The sequence below is a fragment of the Emydura macquarii genome, unplaced genomic scaffold, assembly GCF_026122565.2.
Source record: "Emydura macquarii macquarii isolate MOO-44397 ecotype Brisbane River unplaced genomic scaffold, CSIRO-AGI_Emac_v2 contig_2205, whole genome shotgun sequence".
NCBI lineage: Eukaryota > Metazoa > Chordata > Testudines > Chelidae > Emydura > Emydura macquarii.
The window spans coordinates 25,996,183-26,013,573 of NW_027132342.1; the positions used below are offsets into that span (position 1 = coordinate 25,996,183).

At 40.0% G+C, this 17,391-nt stretch overlaps 2 protein-coding genes across 3 annotated transcripts in view; both read left to right on the forward strand.

The window, feature by feature from the left end:
• The first annotated feature begins 259 nt into the window (after positions 1-259).
• LOC137160863 (uncharacterized) lies at positions 260-16,616 on the forward strand. 2 transcript variants are annotated; one of them, XR_010921991.1, is made up of 9 exons: positions 260-362; positions 2,188-2,253; positions 2,342-2,445; positions 4,849-5,438; positions 5,937-6,014; positions 8,431-8,524; positions 11,766-12,011; positions 14,387-14,536; positions 16,114-16,616. XR_010921991.1 is itself a non-coding variant. In XM_067559790.1 (7 exons), the coding sequence occupies exons 2-7, from the start codon at positions 2,203-2,205 to the stop codon at positions 11,995-11,997; spliced, it is 1,149 nt and encodes a 382-aa protein (XP_067415891.1). In that variant the 5' UTR covers positions 260-362; positions 2,188-2,202; the 3' UTR covers positions 11,998-12,015. The 2 variants fall into 2 exon arrangements, 1 of the variants encoding a protein (XP_067415891.1); XM_067559790.1 differs by lacking the exons at positions 14,387-14,536; positions 16,114-16,616 and having other exon boundaries at positions 11,766-12,015.
• The window catches only part of LOC137160862 (uncharacterized), a 65,126-nt gene continuing 63,949 nt past the window's right edge, over positions 16,215-17,391 (forward strand). The window contains exon 1 of the mRNA XM_067559788.1: positions 16,215-16,234. Coding sequence (XP_067415889.1) covers positions 16,229-16,234 — 6 coding nt within the window. The 5' untranslated portion in view covers positions 16,215-16,228. The remainder of the gene's footprint in view (positions 16,235-17,391) is intronic.

A 17,391-nucleotide genomic window follows, 5' to 3' on the forward strand; every position in this document is an offset into this window, starting at 1 on the left:
AGGTAACTCTGTGTTTTGAAATATGATATGCTATTAGACAATAGCCATATAAATTGTTATTGTATGGATGGTAGAGCCAGTGTAGAATCTTGAGAAAGAAATACATGAAAACGATTTTTTGCGGGTGGCTGAAAGCCAACTCTCCAGACAAAAGCATATTATGGCTGGAAAAGTTAGGAAAAGGGATTAAAGTTGAGTACAGTCCAGAGTATGTGGTTACTAAGCAACAGGACTTTAAACTCTGTGTTGAAAGACATCACACATACCCACCTCCTTTTCTCCCTTTCTAAGGAGGCCGTTTGCATTTGTATCATTTTACTAGCGAAAGAAGTTCTGTTTTTCCAGGAAAGGCTTCTTTAAGGGTATGTTATGCTTTTTCCTTCTTTCAGGTCATATATAAATACGTCAAGAAATGGAGATGTCTTTTATTTATTGTACAAGGGAAATGAAGGGGAATAGGAAATGAACAGTCTACATCTGAATCCAAAGTGTAGTATGAATATATTTATCAAATGTACTGCCATTGCTAATTTCATTATTCAATTGTTTGTTTATGACATTTTAATACTTCTCTTCTGCGCTTAGGGCCCAAACTTGCAGTCCTTACTCACATGTAAACCCACTGAAGCTAGTGGAACTACTCACATGAGTAAAGACTTCAACATCAGCCCCAAAGACTGGAGATGTCTGACACAGTAGAAGTAGATGTCTGACAAAGAAAGAAGCTTACTATTTCAGAGAAAGTGTCTTTTATGTACTCATTCTAAAAGAGAGAGAGGAGAGACTCTCTACTCATCCCATTTCTGAACATAGAGACGGGAGGTGGGACCTACATATTGCTACTAGGTTTTCCTGAACTAAAATAATCAGTAATATTAATTATGAGAGTTACACATATTGTTAAAGATATTTGCGTTTGTAGCATGAGCAAACTAAATGACTCTTTTAGTTCTGAAAAAGTTCCTTTTCAAATCTTGTAGTTAAAACCGGGGGGAAAAAAAAGTATATGCAATCAAAGTTAAAAGTGACACAAATTGACAGAAGCCAAGAAACTCAAACTTAATTCTGGCAGCCTGCTCTTCTAAGTCCTGGCCATTGGCACTTACCTTTTTCACCAAGCCACAATTTACATGCAGCTTGAATTGTGTCAGCCTGAATTCTCTGTCTTGTATCAGTTTGTGTCACAACTTTACTGTCATTTTGAGGCCAGATTTTCAAAGAGCACAATGAGTATATCTGTGAAAATTCATGCTCACCTATCTTGCTGCAAAAAACATACACCTGGAGTGCACAGGCCATCATTTGACATGTGAACTGGGACACATCTTTCTATGTGCATGTTCAAATGCAAATCAGGTATTCAAATGCATATCTTTGTGTATTCAGCGTGTTAACTTTGCACTTTTACCCTTCTTTGCCTTTCATTTAAAAACAATTATTTTTAAAAGGTGATAAGATTAATGTTACATAACTGAAAAATAATTTCCAGTCTATTGTCTAGATCTACACTTTTTAAATGCCCATATTATTTACTTGATAAATAGCCATTTCAGTATATCCACATCACACAAACATGTTTTTGGCCCTGCTCCTATAAGGTGCTCCGTGCAATCATAACCTTGCATCCAAGCGGAGACTTTGTTCTGCACATGTCATCTGTGTGGAGCTCCTTCCAGGATCAAGGCCTTAGACTTGTAGCAATATCTCTTAAATACATATTTAAGACACTTATTACATATCTATGTAAAAAGCATAATAATAAAAACCCTATTTGATGAAGTTTGCTTGTGTAGGCACAGGGTGATAGTCACTTCTCAAAATGAGGCTTTCTGCCATTATTAGCCACATAATAAACCAAGAAAATATTTTCTGTAGTCAAAAGTCATTACGGATAACATGCCACAAGAAGTCTCTGAAGCTAGTCTGGAGCAGCATGAACACGAATGTGCAAAAATTGATAAAGTGAATTTTTAAAAATTTCATATAATTTTAAACACAGCTAAAGCATTTTAAAAATTAATTATGCAACATTTTGTTCCTGTTCCTATGGTATGATTTCTGTGTTAATTGGAAAGGATTTCAGCGTCTCACAATGAAAACAATATTATTATCTTAATTATAGTGCCAAAAATACAAACACTTTATTTCCCACTTTCTGTTGGCATAACCATGTCCCCATCCTTTTAGGAACAAAGAGAGAAAATGCAACTGCCTGCAACCCTGGAGCCAGGACCCTTATATTTCTTTGACCAGGTAGATTCTTCCAGCTTTAGCACATTATTGTTTCTTCTTTTTTCTCCAAGATTTACATGCTTAATCAGAAATATATATTTTGTTTCAGCTGAAAACTAGAACAAAAGAGCGAGGCAAGAAAATATCTGAAGAACTGGCCACTGATTTCAATTCACTCAACACAAATTCTCATCCTGTGGGCTTTATTCCCAGGTAATGGAGTTCATATTATATTGGTGGCAATGGATGTGAGATAGTTTCCACTAATTAGTAGTCAAGCAGTAAACTTTCAAAGGCAGATGTAAGGTCCTCAGTTCCCATTTGTGCCTTTGAAAAAAAAAATCTCCACTTGAGTTTATTTCAGTATGATGAATTGTTTTTAACTTATAAAAATCATCTAAGCAAACTGCTAGTAATGGCCAATGATAACCTAAAATGTATTTAAAGTAAAAAGAAAATGAGTTTGCATCTGAAATCTCTAATGGTTACATTTCAGCTCTGTGAATGTAGGAAACTTGTACGTGCCACAGAGAAACACACTATATGATGATTGCAAGCTCTTCCGGGCATAGCCTGTTTCTGACTGTATGTTTGCAGAGTACCTAGCATAAAGTGGCCAAAGCCTTGGTTAGGATCTTCAGGCACTACCACAATACAAATAGTAGATAATAATAATGAAGAAAATATTCCTACTGCAAGGAGTTTACAATCACATTGAGAAGCAGAGTGGTATGATGGATAGTTCAGAGGACTGAGAGCTGGGAACCCTTAAATTCTAATTCCTGGCTCTGTGATTAGCTTACTGTGTGACTTTGAACAAGTCCTTTAACCTCTCTTTGTCTCAGTCCCCCAGTCTGTAAAATGGAGATAACACTTACTTGAATTGTAGGGATATTGTTCAGATTAATGATGTAGTGCTAGGTCTTGTAACTCAATCTATGTGAATTGCCCTTTACAACCCCACAGAGGTGAATGGGGTTGCAAGATCTGGCCCTACATGTGCACACGGTTCTTTTTGTAAATGTAAAGCACTATGGTAGTGTAAATAATAAATAATAAAAATACATAGTATAATTTGCTAAATATAATGATCATCTTTAGTCAGTGTCAAGCTATCAGAAGGATTATTTTAAATCGTTCCTTACCATCCTGGATGCAACATACAGGAAGTGACAAGAGCACTTTAAATAGCGTATCTTTATTATGGTATACGCCCACTAGGTCAAACCAGTATGATGTCATGTCCCTTGGTGGGATTGCTACCAATCTCATAGATCAAGCAGAATTCTGCTGTGACTATTACTGACCTGCGAGACCTCCAAGGAAAGCCCATGTGTTGCAGGAAGTGATGTAGGTAATTCAATAGGTGGCCCTTTCCCTCCAAGTGCTTATTGAGCTATGCGCCATGATTTTATTTAAAAAAGATGAAATCACTACTGATTTGCTAATGTTTAAACAAGTGCAGAAGGCTCTTTAGTGCCATGCAAATTATCTGAATTCCATAGTCTCATCTGTTGTCTATTTCATTAGAAGACAATACACTATCAGCACAATTCCTCAGTGGGGGAGGTGTAAATATTTTGAAGGATGTTGAATTATTTTTTGCTGGTGGATTCTTTAGGCATGGCTCTTCGCATAAATATGTGTTTTGATTTTTAAAACAAACCTGATATTTTTCCTCCAGAGAGATGGACGCACCTGCCTGGGGGGACCATATTAGTTGGCAACAACTAAAGGGAAATCTCCAGAGTTGGCATGCTAATGAGATCCTTATTATTTTAGTGAGCCTTTACAAGTCATTTTATATCTTGTAATTGATTTATGGAATTCTTTTTGAATGATGCTTCATGAATTTCCACTACCTTGCTACAGATATCAGTAGTGGCTATTAACCGTCTGGCCCTCCATATGGAATTATTGACTAAAAGCACTAAGGTTGCAAGAGTTAAAGGTGAATTGCAAAGAAATAAAACGGTCTTGTGCCTTTTCAAAAACTATTACTTCTTTATTAAATAGAAAGTTACAAACGGTTGGACAGGGAGGTAATTAACAAAGGCCGGGGGGGAGGGGAGGCGCTGCTTGGTTTTTGCATTAGAAATTCAGGTTTTGTCTGTCCTGGAACCTAACAACAATCTACAAAGCCCTCCTTGGACATCCAAAGTCCAATTTAGTGGAAGTCAACCTTAAAAAGCAGAACCTTGAACTTATTTGATATTAATTTTGTTTAGGAGAGAGGAAATTGTTTTTGAAAACAAACAATGTGTAACAAAATAAAGTTGTGTCATTATTATTGCAGACTGGCATAGTTATTTTAAGTTAATTTATTTTAAGTGATCCAAAGCTTACTGAAGTCAATAGAAAATCTTCCATCTGCTGCTTTAGCAGTATTAAGTTTCACCATACTACCTGTTAGTGTTCAGCTTGATCTAAAGCACCCCTTCTGGGGGTGAGAAAGTAGCACAGAATCCATATCCATTTGATCATTGGCTTGTCTGCTGAGGCTGTAGGCAGGAACGTTAACTGTGAGGTGACCATCTTTCTACTGTGTATACTCCCTGGTCATATTATTTAACAAAAATAATTGTTACTTAAAAGATATAATATATTTTTTCCTAGCCTGGTCAAATGCAGGAATCCTGGATGTACGGGAGAAGATGTGGAAGGAAACGAAGATAGTTTCTTAAAAGAAGATACAGCAAGAAAAGAGAAATATCTAATTGTGCCTCAAATATCTGGCTCTTCCCTATTCACAACAAGCAGTGAATTTCCCAGCTCAAAGCTCTCCCAAATGCCTTTGGTCCTTCCAGTAGATGAAGAAATACAACTGAGCCTGTTGGATGAATATAAGTACATGGCTCCCACCATGTTACATGAACTTGGAGAAATATTGCACCTCTTTGATAGATATGACATTATTTTCCCTCAGGGCATTGTAAATCTCCTGAACTACAGCTGGAAGGAGCTCACTGAAGGTGCCGATTACAGTAAAATTCACCAGCAGCGGTCCCTAAGGTACAAAAGCATAAGATCAGGAGAAGGCCAAGCATCAGAAGAGTGTCACAAGATGGCACCTGGATCTGAATATATGGGTCAGGAAATGACTGAATGTGCAAAAGGTCGACACAAGAAGAGTGTTTTGCCTGCAGATGGTGCGAAGGAAATAAGGAATCGTGAAATGGCACCAAATAAGCCTCTAGGAAACAAAGGCAAGTAGAATGTACAACTGGTCTAATTGGTCTAATATTTGGGTTAGAGAATGTGGCGACACTAGAGCAGCTAGAAAAAGGAAAATTCTTCCTGCTAGACTGGAATCCCTGTAGGTTGTGCAGGGATGTGTTGTGATTCACTGGGACGTATTGCTTTACAACATTGCGAAATAGCCTTGCAGCTAAAGTTAGAAGTACAAACACTTATAACAACTACAGCGAAACTAGGCAATGTTTCAAACCATTTATCAAAGCACTTACTGTTTCTCATTTCAAGGTGAGTGAAACAGCATAAAATACTGGGCCAAGACAGTTCATCTGTATCACAATAATCAGCGCACAGCCGTTGGTCTTGGGCAAGTCTTGTTCAGCTCTGTGTATGCGATTGCAGTCTTTCTGCTTAAAAAGAGAAAATCTGTTTTAAAAATTGGCTTATCTTTATTTGTGTTTACAGAACATGTTTATGAGCTCTCTGTTTCTCTTTTTACTCTTGTTTAGCTCCTGTAAAACAACACGATATCCATTCACCTGTCACAATCAGTTTCTCACTCTCATCAAAACTTTGTGAGGAAAGAGGTAAGGTGCTCTGCTTCTAGAAGGCTAAAATCCCCAAGTCAGTAGATATTTTTAGAGGAAACTGTACGGCTTCTATACCTTTGGCATTAAGTGTTTGTGACAAGCTGGTCAGAACAATGGTAAGACAGGCAAGGGATTCTGCACGCTTGAGTTGAGTTAAAGCACCTTAAAGGTTTATTATAGAATAAAAGTAATTGTCGAAAGAAACATTCTGCTCTCCTTCAATAACACCATAGCCATTGACCCTGCTTCAGACCAGTGCCTCACTTCCACTGTCATACAAACCAAAAGCTAACAAGCCACATTAGATCACTCTCTGTCCTTGCTCCATGATTGCAGGTTCAGATACCCAGCCCCTCAGCAATAAATTGCCTACTGCCAATGAGGCTCGTCAGCCTTCCTTTGGGAAGCACTTGCAGATCCACCTATCTCTGTTGACAGAAAGTTGGACAATTCACTGTTCTGAGATGAGTTTTTAGCCCTCTTTCTGCTCCTCTCTCTGGTCCTTTACCCTACTTTAAAACTTTTGCCCTTAAGGGGATCTGTAATACGCTGACTGTAATGTAAATCACAACATATTAAACTAACTCTGGCTATAGATTGTATGGCTCAATAACATAATCTGAAGTGAATCCCTGTTTTACTTTGTGGTTTTTTTCATTAGAATTCTTTTAAAATGTTGCTCTGTAAAAAAGTGCCTTTTTATACACTCTCTTCCCCTCACCGCCTGTGGAGTTCATCTGGTGGCATAGTGACAGTGACTCTCTGCATGTGAACCTTAAATTCCTGGGCTGGACGGGCTGTAGAAGCAGCATACTCAGCCTCTAGGGGAGGGAGGATCCATGAATGTCTATGTTGTGGAGTGGGAAGAATGTACTGCACTATCCTTTTCTGAAAAGTCCTGTCATTAGATATTCTGGCATCGTGTACTTTGCGTGGATATGTGAACATAAAGGAATGATCATGATGATCCAGCAAGGCTTGCATCACCACGGAGTGGCATCCTTTTCTGTTATTATGCTCTTGGGCTTAATGGATTGCTGGGTGTACAGAATGGGCACTAGGTTTCTATCTATAGCTCCTGCCCAGGTAAGAAGCCCAATTGTTCAAATTTCTCAATGATCTTTGGATCATTTGCCACCTTGATCAAAAACTCCTTTAGCACTTACTATATTGTTCTGCAAACCTCCATCACAACAATACCTACTGTGGATTCCCAACCCCAAACTAATGCCCAACTAACCAGTAGCTCTCGCGATAACCAGGTTCTTCAGGGCAATTGCCAGCCTTTTCTGTGATGAAAGGAACTCCCATTCAGCTAGTCTGTTGCTGCAAGTTTTCTTCCTCATTTGGAAGTTCTGCAGCCATTGTTGCTAGGCCCCAAAACCACTTGGTATCACCATTCTGTGACTGTAATTCTGACTCCAAAGTAGCCTGTCATCTGGCTAACTTCACCATGAAGTGGTGCACAGAGCCAGGGAAACTGGACTTTGCAGATGAATTCCATCAGTTGCTGGCCTCATTCTCTGTCTGTAGCTACATGTACCCTCCATCACTTCTCCCGGGCCTTCTGAGGCACTTTGTGGTTACTTTACCGGAGCTCCAATAGAAAACTGTCTGACTTAACAAAGATTGAACTCTGGCTATTCATCCTGACCCCCATTCTGAGAAAATGCTATGGAAATGGGTGAGCTTCTCAGGGAGTTGTGGGCATTTGACCTCCTCTCTCACAATCCCTTGAGCTCTAATAAGGCCCTTTGAAACTACACCCACAAACTAATGCTGCAGGGAGCTGAGCTGGGAACTGTGCAGTAGACACACAGAGAACAGTGCAGCTGCAGTGGTGGACACCAGGTAGAAATGTACCCAAAAAAGAAAGGTAGTATAGAGAGACTGCCTCATTGCTGTTCGTGCCACTGCAGCCCTACTGATTCAATGGTGCAGACATGCCTTAATTCTCCAATGACTCCTTTTAGCTAATGCTTGGAGCATTGTATAAGGACTCAGTTGGATGTTGCATCCAGCCTATCTGAACAGCAATGCCGGATTGTGGGGAAAATGAAAAGTGACTGATAAACTTCAGAGGGTTTGGAGTTCAGATACATTTCTGAACTGATTCTGTGAACTGAAGCTTATCTGAATTATCCAGTCCTTTGAGGCCCTCACTCTCCATAGATGTCTTTGTTTTTCAACTAAAGGAGTTTGGAAGGCACTTTCCTGCCTCCTAACATTGTATTCTGCAAAGTAAAGGTGATGGTTTAAGAGCATAAACAACTCCTGAGACTTAATGATTTTTTAAAATCATATCAGTGAGCCTTATGTTGTCAATGCTGAATGCCTTAGAACAGGCACGACACTTAAATGCCACTCTGTCCTTTGCTACATCTAATTCTGAGCTCTCATCCTGTTTCTTAAGGTTGGAGTTTCCAGCATTCTGAGTCTGAAGATCTTGAATGGAAAGAGCCTTTTGCCTGGGTAGTGGAGAGACTACGACAAGCTCAGATAAAAATGTATCGAACAGGGGTTTCTATGTTCCTTTATTCCTATTGGGGGTTAACATATATGGCAATGCATTTGTGGTATTAGAAACTGAAATGATGGGAGATGATTCAAACAATCTGAATTGCTAATACAGAGGGTATTATTTCTCTGAAAATTCTTAGAAATCACTTGAAACCTCACTATTCCTATAAATCAACAATCCACTTTTATTTTAATTTTCATCTTCTAGAACGATAACTATCTCAGCAGAGGCATTTCTTGGGGCTTAATGACTGGTCAGGATTCATCTTCTCAGATTATCACTAATCTCCAGCAAATGTTTGCAGCAATTGTGTTAGCTTGTTTGGATACATTTTACAACCTTAATCGATAAATACCACACTGTGTTTCCACAGTGTACCATAAACTCAAGCCTCCTGTCCTTACTCAGGGCCTCAGGAGGATGGTGGGATCAGACCCAAAGGGCTGGATTCCCTGGTTCACTTAGGCTTCTTTGTTTTGCTTGCGCTTGACACTTTTATGTTTTACACAGCACAAAGTGTCCTCAACCCCCCTGGAGATTCCAGCAGAGTATTTTTGCTGTGCAGGGGGAATCTTTGTTGACATAGAACTTGTAGTCTCCTCTTACACCAGCCACCTCCTGATGACCAGCATAAGAGGGAAGATGGGAGGTTTCAGGGTGGACCAGGGACAGGAGGTATCTGAGCTCTGCTATGTCCTCTAGCTCCAACTTACACCTCAACTGGATAGCCCTGAGTCAGCTAGCTCCCTGCAACTGTCATATTTGGACATAGTAGAGAATTGGGGTCTAAATGTTTTAAGTAGTAGGCACTAGTTTTCTAAGCCAGACAAGATTTAATGAAGAATTTAGATAATTACTAAATATAAATACTAATTGTTTTCCAGGTAAAACCAGTTATTCAGGTTTACCTGTGTAAATCTGTAACTACAGCACAGTTTCTAAATCTCAGTTATTATATATTTTAATAGTCAATTGACAATTCAGTATATTGACTATTGTCATATATTATACGTCTTTAGATTTAATAAGGCTGGTATCATTTCTTAGATAAAAAAATTATTAAGACTATATTTAATGGGTTTTTTTTTAGCAACTAGTGTATATAATAATTATAATAAATGCTAGGGATTATAAATTTAAGTGTGTTACAAACACAAATTAATCCTCACATTGTCCTTAAAAAGTTTGTGGTTACTGTTTTATAGATGGGGAAACTGAGGCAAAGTTCAATTGACTAACTCAAAGCCCCTCCGTGAATTGGTGTAAAAGCAAAGATTAGAATTTGCTTCTAGTGCTGCACTCAGGTCCACTAGACTAATATATGTAGACCAGTCTCCAATAACTGTATTTTACTTGTTTGCAAAAATGCAAAAAATGAGTTTTCATATTTGATGTTAATGTTATAGATCTCCTATGAATTAATAATATAAGTGATATGTCTAGCTAGACTTGTTTATTATGCAGCTGTTGTAGGGTCTACCCCATGCCTGCCCCCTCCCGCCCCATCCATCTGGCTATGAAGGGCAACTATCTATGCTGCTTCTTGGTCAAATGGGAGGGTCTCCCCCAAGAGCAAGGCAAAGCATTCCCCTCCACAGGAGCTGAACATGTTTTCTCTGCAGTGTTTGTCCTGCTGGCCCATCGAATTGGAACTGAAATCCTGATCCTCATGTTGCAGTACATTGTGCTGTCACCGGACTTCTGGGCCGAGCACTAGAGCGCTTGATTTAGTGTTACTGAATGTTTCTACTTAGCCTGGTCAGCAAAAAGTACTACTAGGCACTCTTTTGTTACATAACTTAAAATGGAAGAAATCTTGGCTCGGTGACAAGCAGTGTACAGTAGTAGATTTCTACTAGCTAATGTTTAGCTTCATCATTTGTAGTGCCTTTCCTTCCTAATGACTTGATATTGTAAAGCTTTTGAGATTACACGCTCATTTTAAGATCTTCTCAAAGTGTAATATATAAAACAACACACAGGGACTATTAAAATATTGTCCAAAGTCTGATTGAAAAGAATGCGGGCTGAAGGCTGGTCGGACTAAAATTTATAGTTACTCATTTAGGATTTGTTTAGCCACCCCTAGGCTATGATTATCTGCGCTGCTCTTTTGACCAATTAGAACACTGAAATATACAGAATTCTTCTTGTCAAAGAGTACCATTATTTTATATTTCTATATTGTTCTTGGTCACAAGATTAAAATAAGGACATAGAGTGAAAGCTAGACTGAGAGGTAATTGGAAACTCAATACTGGTTCAATGGCTAACATGCAAGGATGGCAATCAGGAGATCTGGGAACAGATCCTAAGTTGGGGTAAACTGTCATAGCTCCCTTGAGATCAAGGATCTATGACAATTTAACCCATCTGAGGATCTGCTCCCTGGCTTCTAATTCTCACTCTGCCACAGCCCTGTCTGTGAGCTTGTGCAAGTAATTTGAGCTCTCTGTCTTTCCATATGTGAAATGGGTTTAATAATTAGCTTGTGAGGCTTAATTAATTAATGTCTTTCGAGCTCTTTGAGCTCCTCAGAGGGAAGACTATTTAGAAATGCAAAATATTACTTGTATTAACTGTAAAGAAATCTAGCACCCTGTGTTTCTTCTGAATGGGTAACGCAGCTGGGAATCTAGCATTTTATCTTGACTCAGCCTACAACTGGTGGGGTTGACAAATTCTTCTGCTTCGGAAGGAGCAGATAGTTGGGGAAGAGAAAAAAAATATAGTACATTTTTCTGTTACTGTAGGTGAAAATAAGCCTGGCACCGTTGACATTGTCTCTGTGAGGCCACGATAGTCAAATCTTCTAAACCAGAAATTCTTCCTTCTGTAAAATATTCACATTGTGTCATGCTTAGTGGTACACTGTAGGTACCACTACTTATTGCATGTACAGCCATATTTTACTCAGATGCTGGTATTACCAAGGCACAATGGGGAGATACGGAGAGCCCCTTAGCAACCTCAGCAGTTGATGACTGAGTATCTAAGGCTGAGATTGTCAAAAATGATTAAGGGATTTAGATGACCAATTAAATTAGTAGCTTTAATAATCTCAGCCTCAATTGGGGGAAATATTGAACCAAATCCTGTAGCTCTTACTCAGGACAAACATTTTAAAATCAGTAGAAGTTTTGCCTGGGTAAGGCTGGTGGGATTTAACCTACTGAGAAATTGTCATTATTATAGGTCTGATTTATTTCCCCCCCCTGTCTAAAAAGAAATGATCAGATAGCTAAACAGAAAGAAGCAGGATTTGATCGACCAGTCATTCTCCGGCATTACGGTGATACTCTGAGAGAAAATTTTGCCAAGAAATTTAAGGGGCAGACCTGCAAGACCTTCTTATCTGAGCTGCTGAATGGAAAACCCCAAATACCAGCAATCAAGCAGGCAGACCCAGCATTACGAAAACTGCATTATGGACTGATTGATGGCTCATCTTTGATTTAATATCCTTTAAGTTTGTAAGTGAATTATAGCAATGATTGGAGGGTTTGGGGAAGGGCTTCAAGTGGCAAAAAACAAGGATTCAGAAGTTGTTTAGTTTAAGCATTAAATTGTTGGTAAATTTAAAAGAGCAAGACATCATCATTTTGTTTATCTGCTTATTGGCCTGCACTGAAAAGGTAATAGTGATGCATGCTGTCAGAGTCACGCCTGGACTGAACAAGTGACATTTGCCCGGTGGGCTGGTCCTGGGCCCTCCCAGGCCCACCTGCCCAACAAAAAAGTGAGCACTATTGCCAACGTGGTGAGCTGCTGCTGGATTCTGGGCCCTTTCTCCTAGCACCGTACTCACTGATCCCCTGACTACATGGATTCCATTGCCTGAGCAGTCACTGAGGAGGGGTGAGAGGAATTGTTAAGGTCCAGCTCTGGATCTCTGGTTATACCGACATCACGATGAGAGGGAAGGGAAGATTCCCTGGTTAATGATTAGAATGCAGCCTGCATCAGACCAAAATTCAAAAAGATTTCCCCACTCCATCAGATCTGGACATTCACCAGCCATAAGCCTCTGGAATGGTCAGAGAGATGGAACAAAGGAGCCTACCTTCTTTCCCTAGCTCAGAGTTGGACAGACTGGAAGAATCCCTCTCACTCACAGCTGCCATTATTCAACTGACTGGTCAACGGCGGGGATAAGATGAGGGAGGAAACACAGGTTGGACCTCCAAAGTGGGTTTTCTTCCGGCCATCCCTCCCCCCTCTTGATGCAGGTGAAGAAGAGGCCTTAAGGCTGCTGCACACATGATGGCTTGCATAGTGACTAGTCTAGGAAAAGTCTCTTTGCCCAGGAGGTTCCAGGTCTTTGCTAATGTTGCTAGTGGGGGGGGGGTGTTGGAAAAATGCCATCAAGGTTTGCACCCTACTACATGATATTTGAACTGCTAATCAATAACAGGGAGGAAAGCGGGATAGTCAGCGGATCCAGGGTGTGGAAGTGGGTGTGAGTGGACCCTTGGCTGGAATCACTGGATAATGATTCAAATTTTGAGAAGCTAAAAAAAGGGGGAAGGGAAGTTTCTGACTATGGAGAATTATAATGGCATTAACCTTTTCTTTTGCCCTGGACTGAGGTGAAACACTGCCCTCACAGTCACTACCAAATGCACCTAAATCATCTGGGAAATGTCTTGTCCCATGCTCTGCACTGTGTGCACAGGGCGAGGGGCATAGGCAAAGCTATAACTCAAAGACATGTATGAATGTAGGTCAGTTTTGCCATGTAAGCAGCTAAGGGGAAAAGATGTATGAAGTGAGTGGATAAGGGGGCAATAGCCAAGACTGAGATGAGAGTTTTGGCTGAAATGGACTCAGATAATCAGGTTTTTATTGTATTTGAGACACTTTGTCTGGTTTTTCTGACTACTGTGCAGGTTGGCTGGTTGGCTACTTGGTTTTAGCTAAGCACAGGGCAGGAGATCAGAAGCCTTGTCTTCACATGCTTTCCTATGTTCATTAGCAACACATGAAAGGAGATTTAATAGCAAAGGAGCCTATATAGGACAGTGAAAGGCTTTTCCCCTCTCCATTATTCTGGGCTGCCATTTTCCTTGTCCCCCTTTTTAAAGCTGTATCAGCTGCATGCTTTTCTAACCAGCCAGAGGTGTGCTGTGAGCAAGTGCTCTTTTACACCACCAACTCAGAGACATGGAAAACATTCCATTTGAGGGGCTGCTCTCCATATAGACCAGGCTTAAAATTGCTTCCCACTGTAGGTCTCCCATGTGGTGATTTGAGTCAATAAACCAAATGAGGAGTAGTAGTGAACTGCTCATTAAAAATAAATGTATCCTCCAGGAGATAGAATGGAATCCATTAAAATGGAATCCTATGATCATGAACAGATAGATCTTTATCAATTATACTTTGGGGGCTAGATTGTGATGTTAGATACAGCCATGAGCAAGGGACAGTGCAAAAAGCCACCCTGTCCCCTGCAGAAGCCGCAAGGGGCATTGTGCCTCAGAAAAAACACCTCTGAGTCAAGTCCCCCCATTTCCTTATTGCTCATGGGAGGGTAGTAATTTAACACTGGCCTCTACCAAGAGTAAATCACCAGCTACCCTGTGCTGGCTCAGCCAGCAGGGTGGAGTTTGGAGTCAAGGCTCTGCCCATTTCTCCACCCTTCCCTTCCCTTCCCTCTCACTCTGGGGAAAGAAATAAACAGGCAAGCAGCCCCACTTACCCCTATGCACCTGAACCCAAGATCTGTAAGAAGGGTGGGGTTCTTAGCCTCTCTTACTCCCTTGCACAGGTATAAAACTGAAATCACAACCGAGGCCAGAGTTAGCATTATCAGCCAAAAGTAAAACTCCTTGATTTGTACCTTCAGCTATCCTTCTGGGCATCTTGCAGTCTGCCAAAGCTATTCTGATCTCCCAGGTGGTGGTGTCTACACCAACATATTCAGTGCCTCTCCAGATCAGACTATACTTGGAACCTTTACACCTTTTGGACATGGCAGCATTTGCCTTCGTAACAGGTAGGTAGCTAGATTTCAGAGCACTTACCAGCATACTGTGTATTAAGGTTGGCACTGCAGTAATAGGTGCTATGGAAGATAGTGCTCAAAGCCATGAATGAATGGGTGGTGCATAACACAACTGGATTTCACATCCACAGATCTGGGTTTCAATCATACTTTTCTTTATGCCACTGTTTTTTAACTATTACAATTATATTCCATTGCCACCCACCCCCAAAGCCTAAAGCAGCCACAATTTTGGGTAACTGACGTTTTTTTTCTGCACCTAAACCCCTGATTTGCTTATACTGATGGAATGACACTGTACACAAGTCAGAGATTTGGGGCTACCAAAACTTACATCAGCCATATTTTGAAGTTGAATTGAAGGTCACTGGAAATTTGACTTGTGATTTGTATTGTGATATAACAACCATGAGCCAAATCTCCTAAGGGCAGAATGCACATGCACTTATCAGAAAATACACACACGCCAAAGGAGACATCGGGCAAAAGATTTTCACCCCAGTCCTAGCTCCTTCAAATACTTGAAGAAAGGCTGCTCTGCAAGCCCTCTATAGCATGATCTGTGGAGCAACATGCCATGGATCATGGTATGAGTATTCACTCCCTATCACAGCTCTTAGGAAAGCAAACACCCCCCCACCCTGTATACATAACTTGCACTGTTTCATGAATATCACAAAGAGAACTGGTCAAATAGTATTTGTTAAATGCATTATTTGATTCATTTTCATCCTAAAGTATTTGTCAGATCAAAGATGTTCTGTGTGCGTTTGTGGAAGGAGGGAGTGGGGATGCTGAATTCATTTGGGAGCATTTACACATTGGGCCAGAATCGGGCCTTTTGTACTAGAATAAATGTCTTTGTAGAGTTGCTGAGCCACATCTGTATTGAATAACAATGGTATTTAAGAGACAATTGTTTTAGTAAAACTCAATTCAGTGACTCTTAATTGAAAATACTTCCCTTATTGTTTGGCATGTTAATTTTAGTTCTCTTTTATTTAATTTATTCTGCCATTTGTGATATTTTATCAGAACACTAAATCGAAACAGGTCAGGGACAAAAGTAAGTGAATGTTTCTTGTTGCTAATGAACAGTAAAGGGAAACACAGTAGAAGTGTGGCCCTAAAAAAGCCACTAAGAGAGCTTAACAACATGGATTGATTGGACTGATAAACATGACTATCTTTTCCTTATTTTCTTCTTCTTCCTTCCAATTTGTGCTGGCATCTGAAGAATTTTAGTGCTCAAGACAGTGCATTAGAAATAAATATCACATTAAAACTCACCAAGTATTAGTCATTAGTTTCTCATACGTTCTCACGTTTCAGTTTAATTGTTAAAACAGCCAATTAAGTTCTCTGTGGCTCCCTACTCCATCTATAAAGCAGGGATAATATATATCTGCCTTACAGGTGTGTAGCATGTGAAAAGCACCGTGAAGTGCTGCATGTGCGAAATATTATGTTAATTAAAAACACTTAGATCACAGAGAAGTTCTTGGACTGCTCACATTTCACTAACATAAACCATTAAACACTGCCTCCGTGTTTCTGGTTATTTACAGTAACGTCATAGCAATGATGTTTAATCAGGAAGGAGGCCTGCTGACTAATAAAGATGGAGAAATAGTCAGAGAATGGAGATGGCCTCAGGTGGGAAAGCTTAGTGATCCAATTACAATGCAGGTAATATTTATCCATGTATTGGCTTGATTTTTCCTGTTCTTGTTCTTGCCTTTTGCAACAGAATTTGCCCTTTGGGAAGTTTCTTAATTACAAGGATAATAATACTTACCACTTTCCATCTTCAAAGAATAACTAACTAATACACCCAACAATCCAGCTATGGCAGAGTAAGATGTGCTGTCTGTCTTTTACTCCTGTGGAATCTATGACAGGAAACGATAAGTAACTTGCCCAAGGCTGCAGAGATTGGTGTAAGGGCTCAGGATTTCCTGAGACCAGTAGACCATCCCGGTACCTAGGAGTGGTGTTTTAGAACAGTCTCTCATGGGGTTGATACTCTTAAAATACATGTGAGTTCTCATTTAATTTATCTTTTGTGTGTAATAGCAAACACCTGCTGAACCTGACTTTAGGCCTGATCCAATTCCCATTAGCATCAATGGAAAGACTCCCACTGACTCCAGTGGTTGTTGGATCAGGCCCAGAATGCTAAAAAATCTTGAAAGTAAGGTAAAAATCAGGGATACATCTGGTAAAGAGGCCCTGAAAATGTCACAGCACACCTAAGTGTAAGTTTTAAGAGACTTTCAGGCCATTTGTAGGAAAGGAAGAGATATCTTTTGAGAGATTTTTTTAACCCACTTGCATATCAGTTCAAAGTTTCATACCGAGAAATGCTTTCAGTTCCATTTAATACTGCCTCCAAGAGACTGACTGGAAGGAGAGGAGAGGAAACAAGTGACACTTCACTTGCTCCTCTGTCCTCTTTTCACAGAAAAACCCTGCTAATTGCAGCATCTTCTTTCCCTCCCTGGAAGGTTCCTAATGCATTCCTCACTCTCTCTGCATTCTCCAATCCCCAGCAGCTCCCACCACCTTCCCAAATCCCATTCATAATTCATTCTACATTTAAGAAAGAAGAGAAAACAATCATCCTTTAAATGCATATGCTAGCCTGATGAATACGTGTTCACTCCTACATGCTAGTGGCCTCTAAAAGACACACTAATGCTGCAGCGCAATGGGGGAAAAGCAGCTTGCATGTGTTGATAAGTTAATTTAAGAATCTGTCAAAACTTTACATTAAATTAACTTATCATAGACAGCTGAAAGAAAATATCTTCTCAACCCACAATTCAGTCAACAGAGCATATACG

Coding starts and splice junctions, on each gene's coding strand:
- LOC137160863 (XM_067559790.1), top strand. CDS start 2,203: ATGCAACTGCCTGCAACCCTGGAGCCAGGACCCTTATATTTCTTTGAC. Junction 2,446..4,848: donor CCTGTGGGCTTTATTCCCAG/GTAATGGAGTTC, acceptor ATTTTTTCCTAG/CCTGGTCAAATGCAGGAATC. Junction 8,525..11,765: donor CGACAAGCTCAGATAAAAAT/GTATCGAACAGG, acceptor CTGTCTAAAAAG/AAATGATCAGATAGCTAAAC.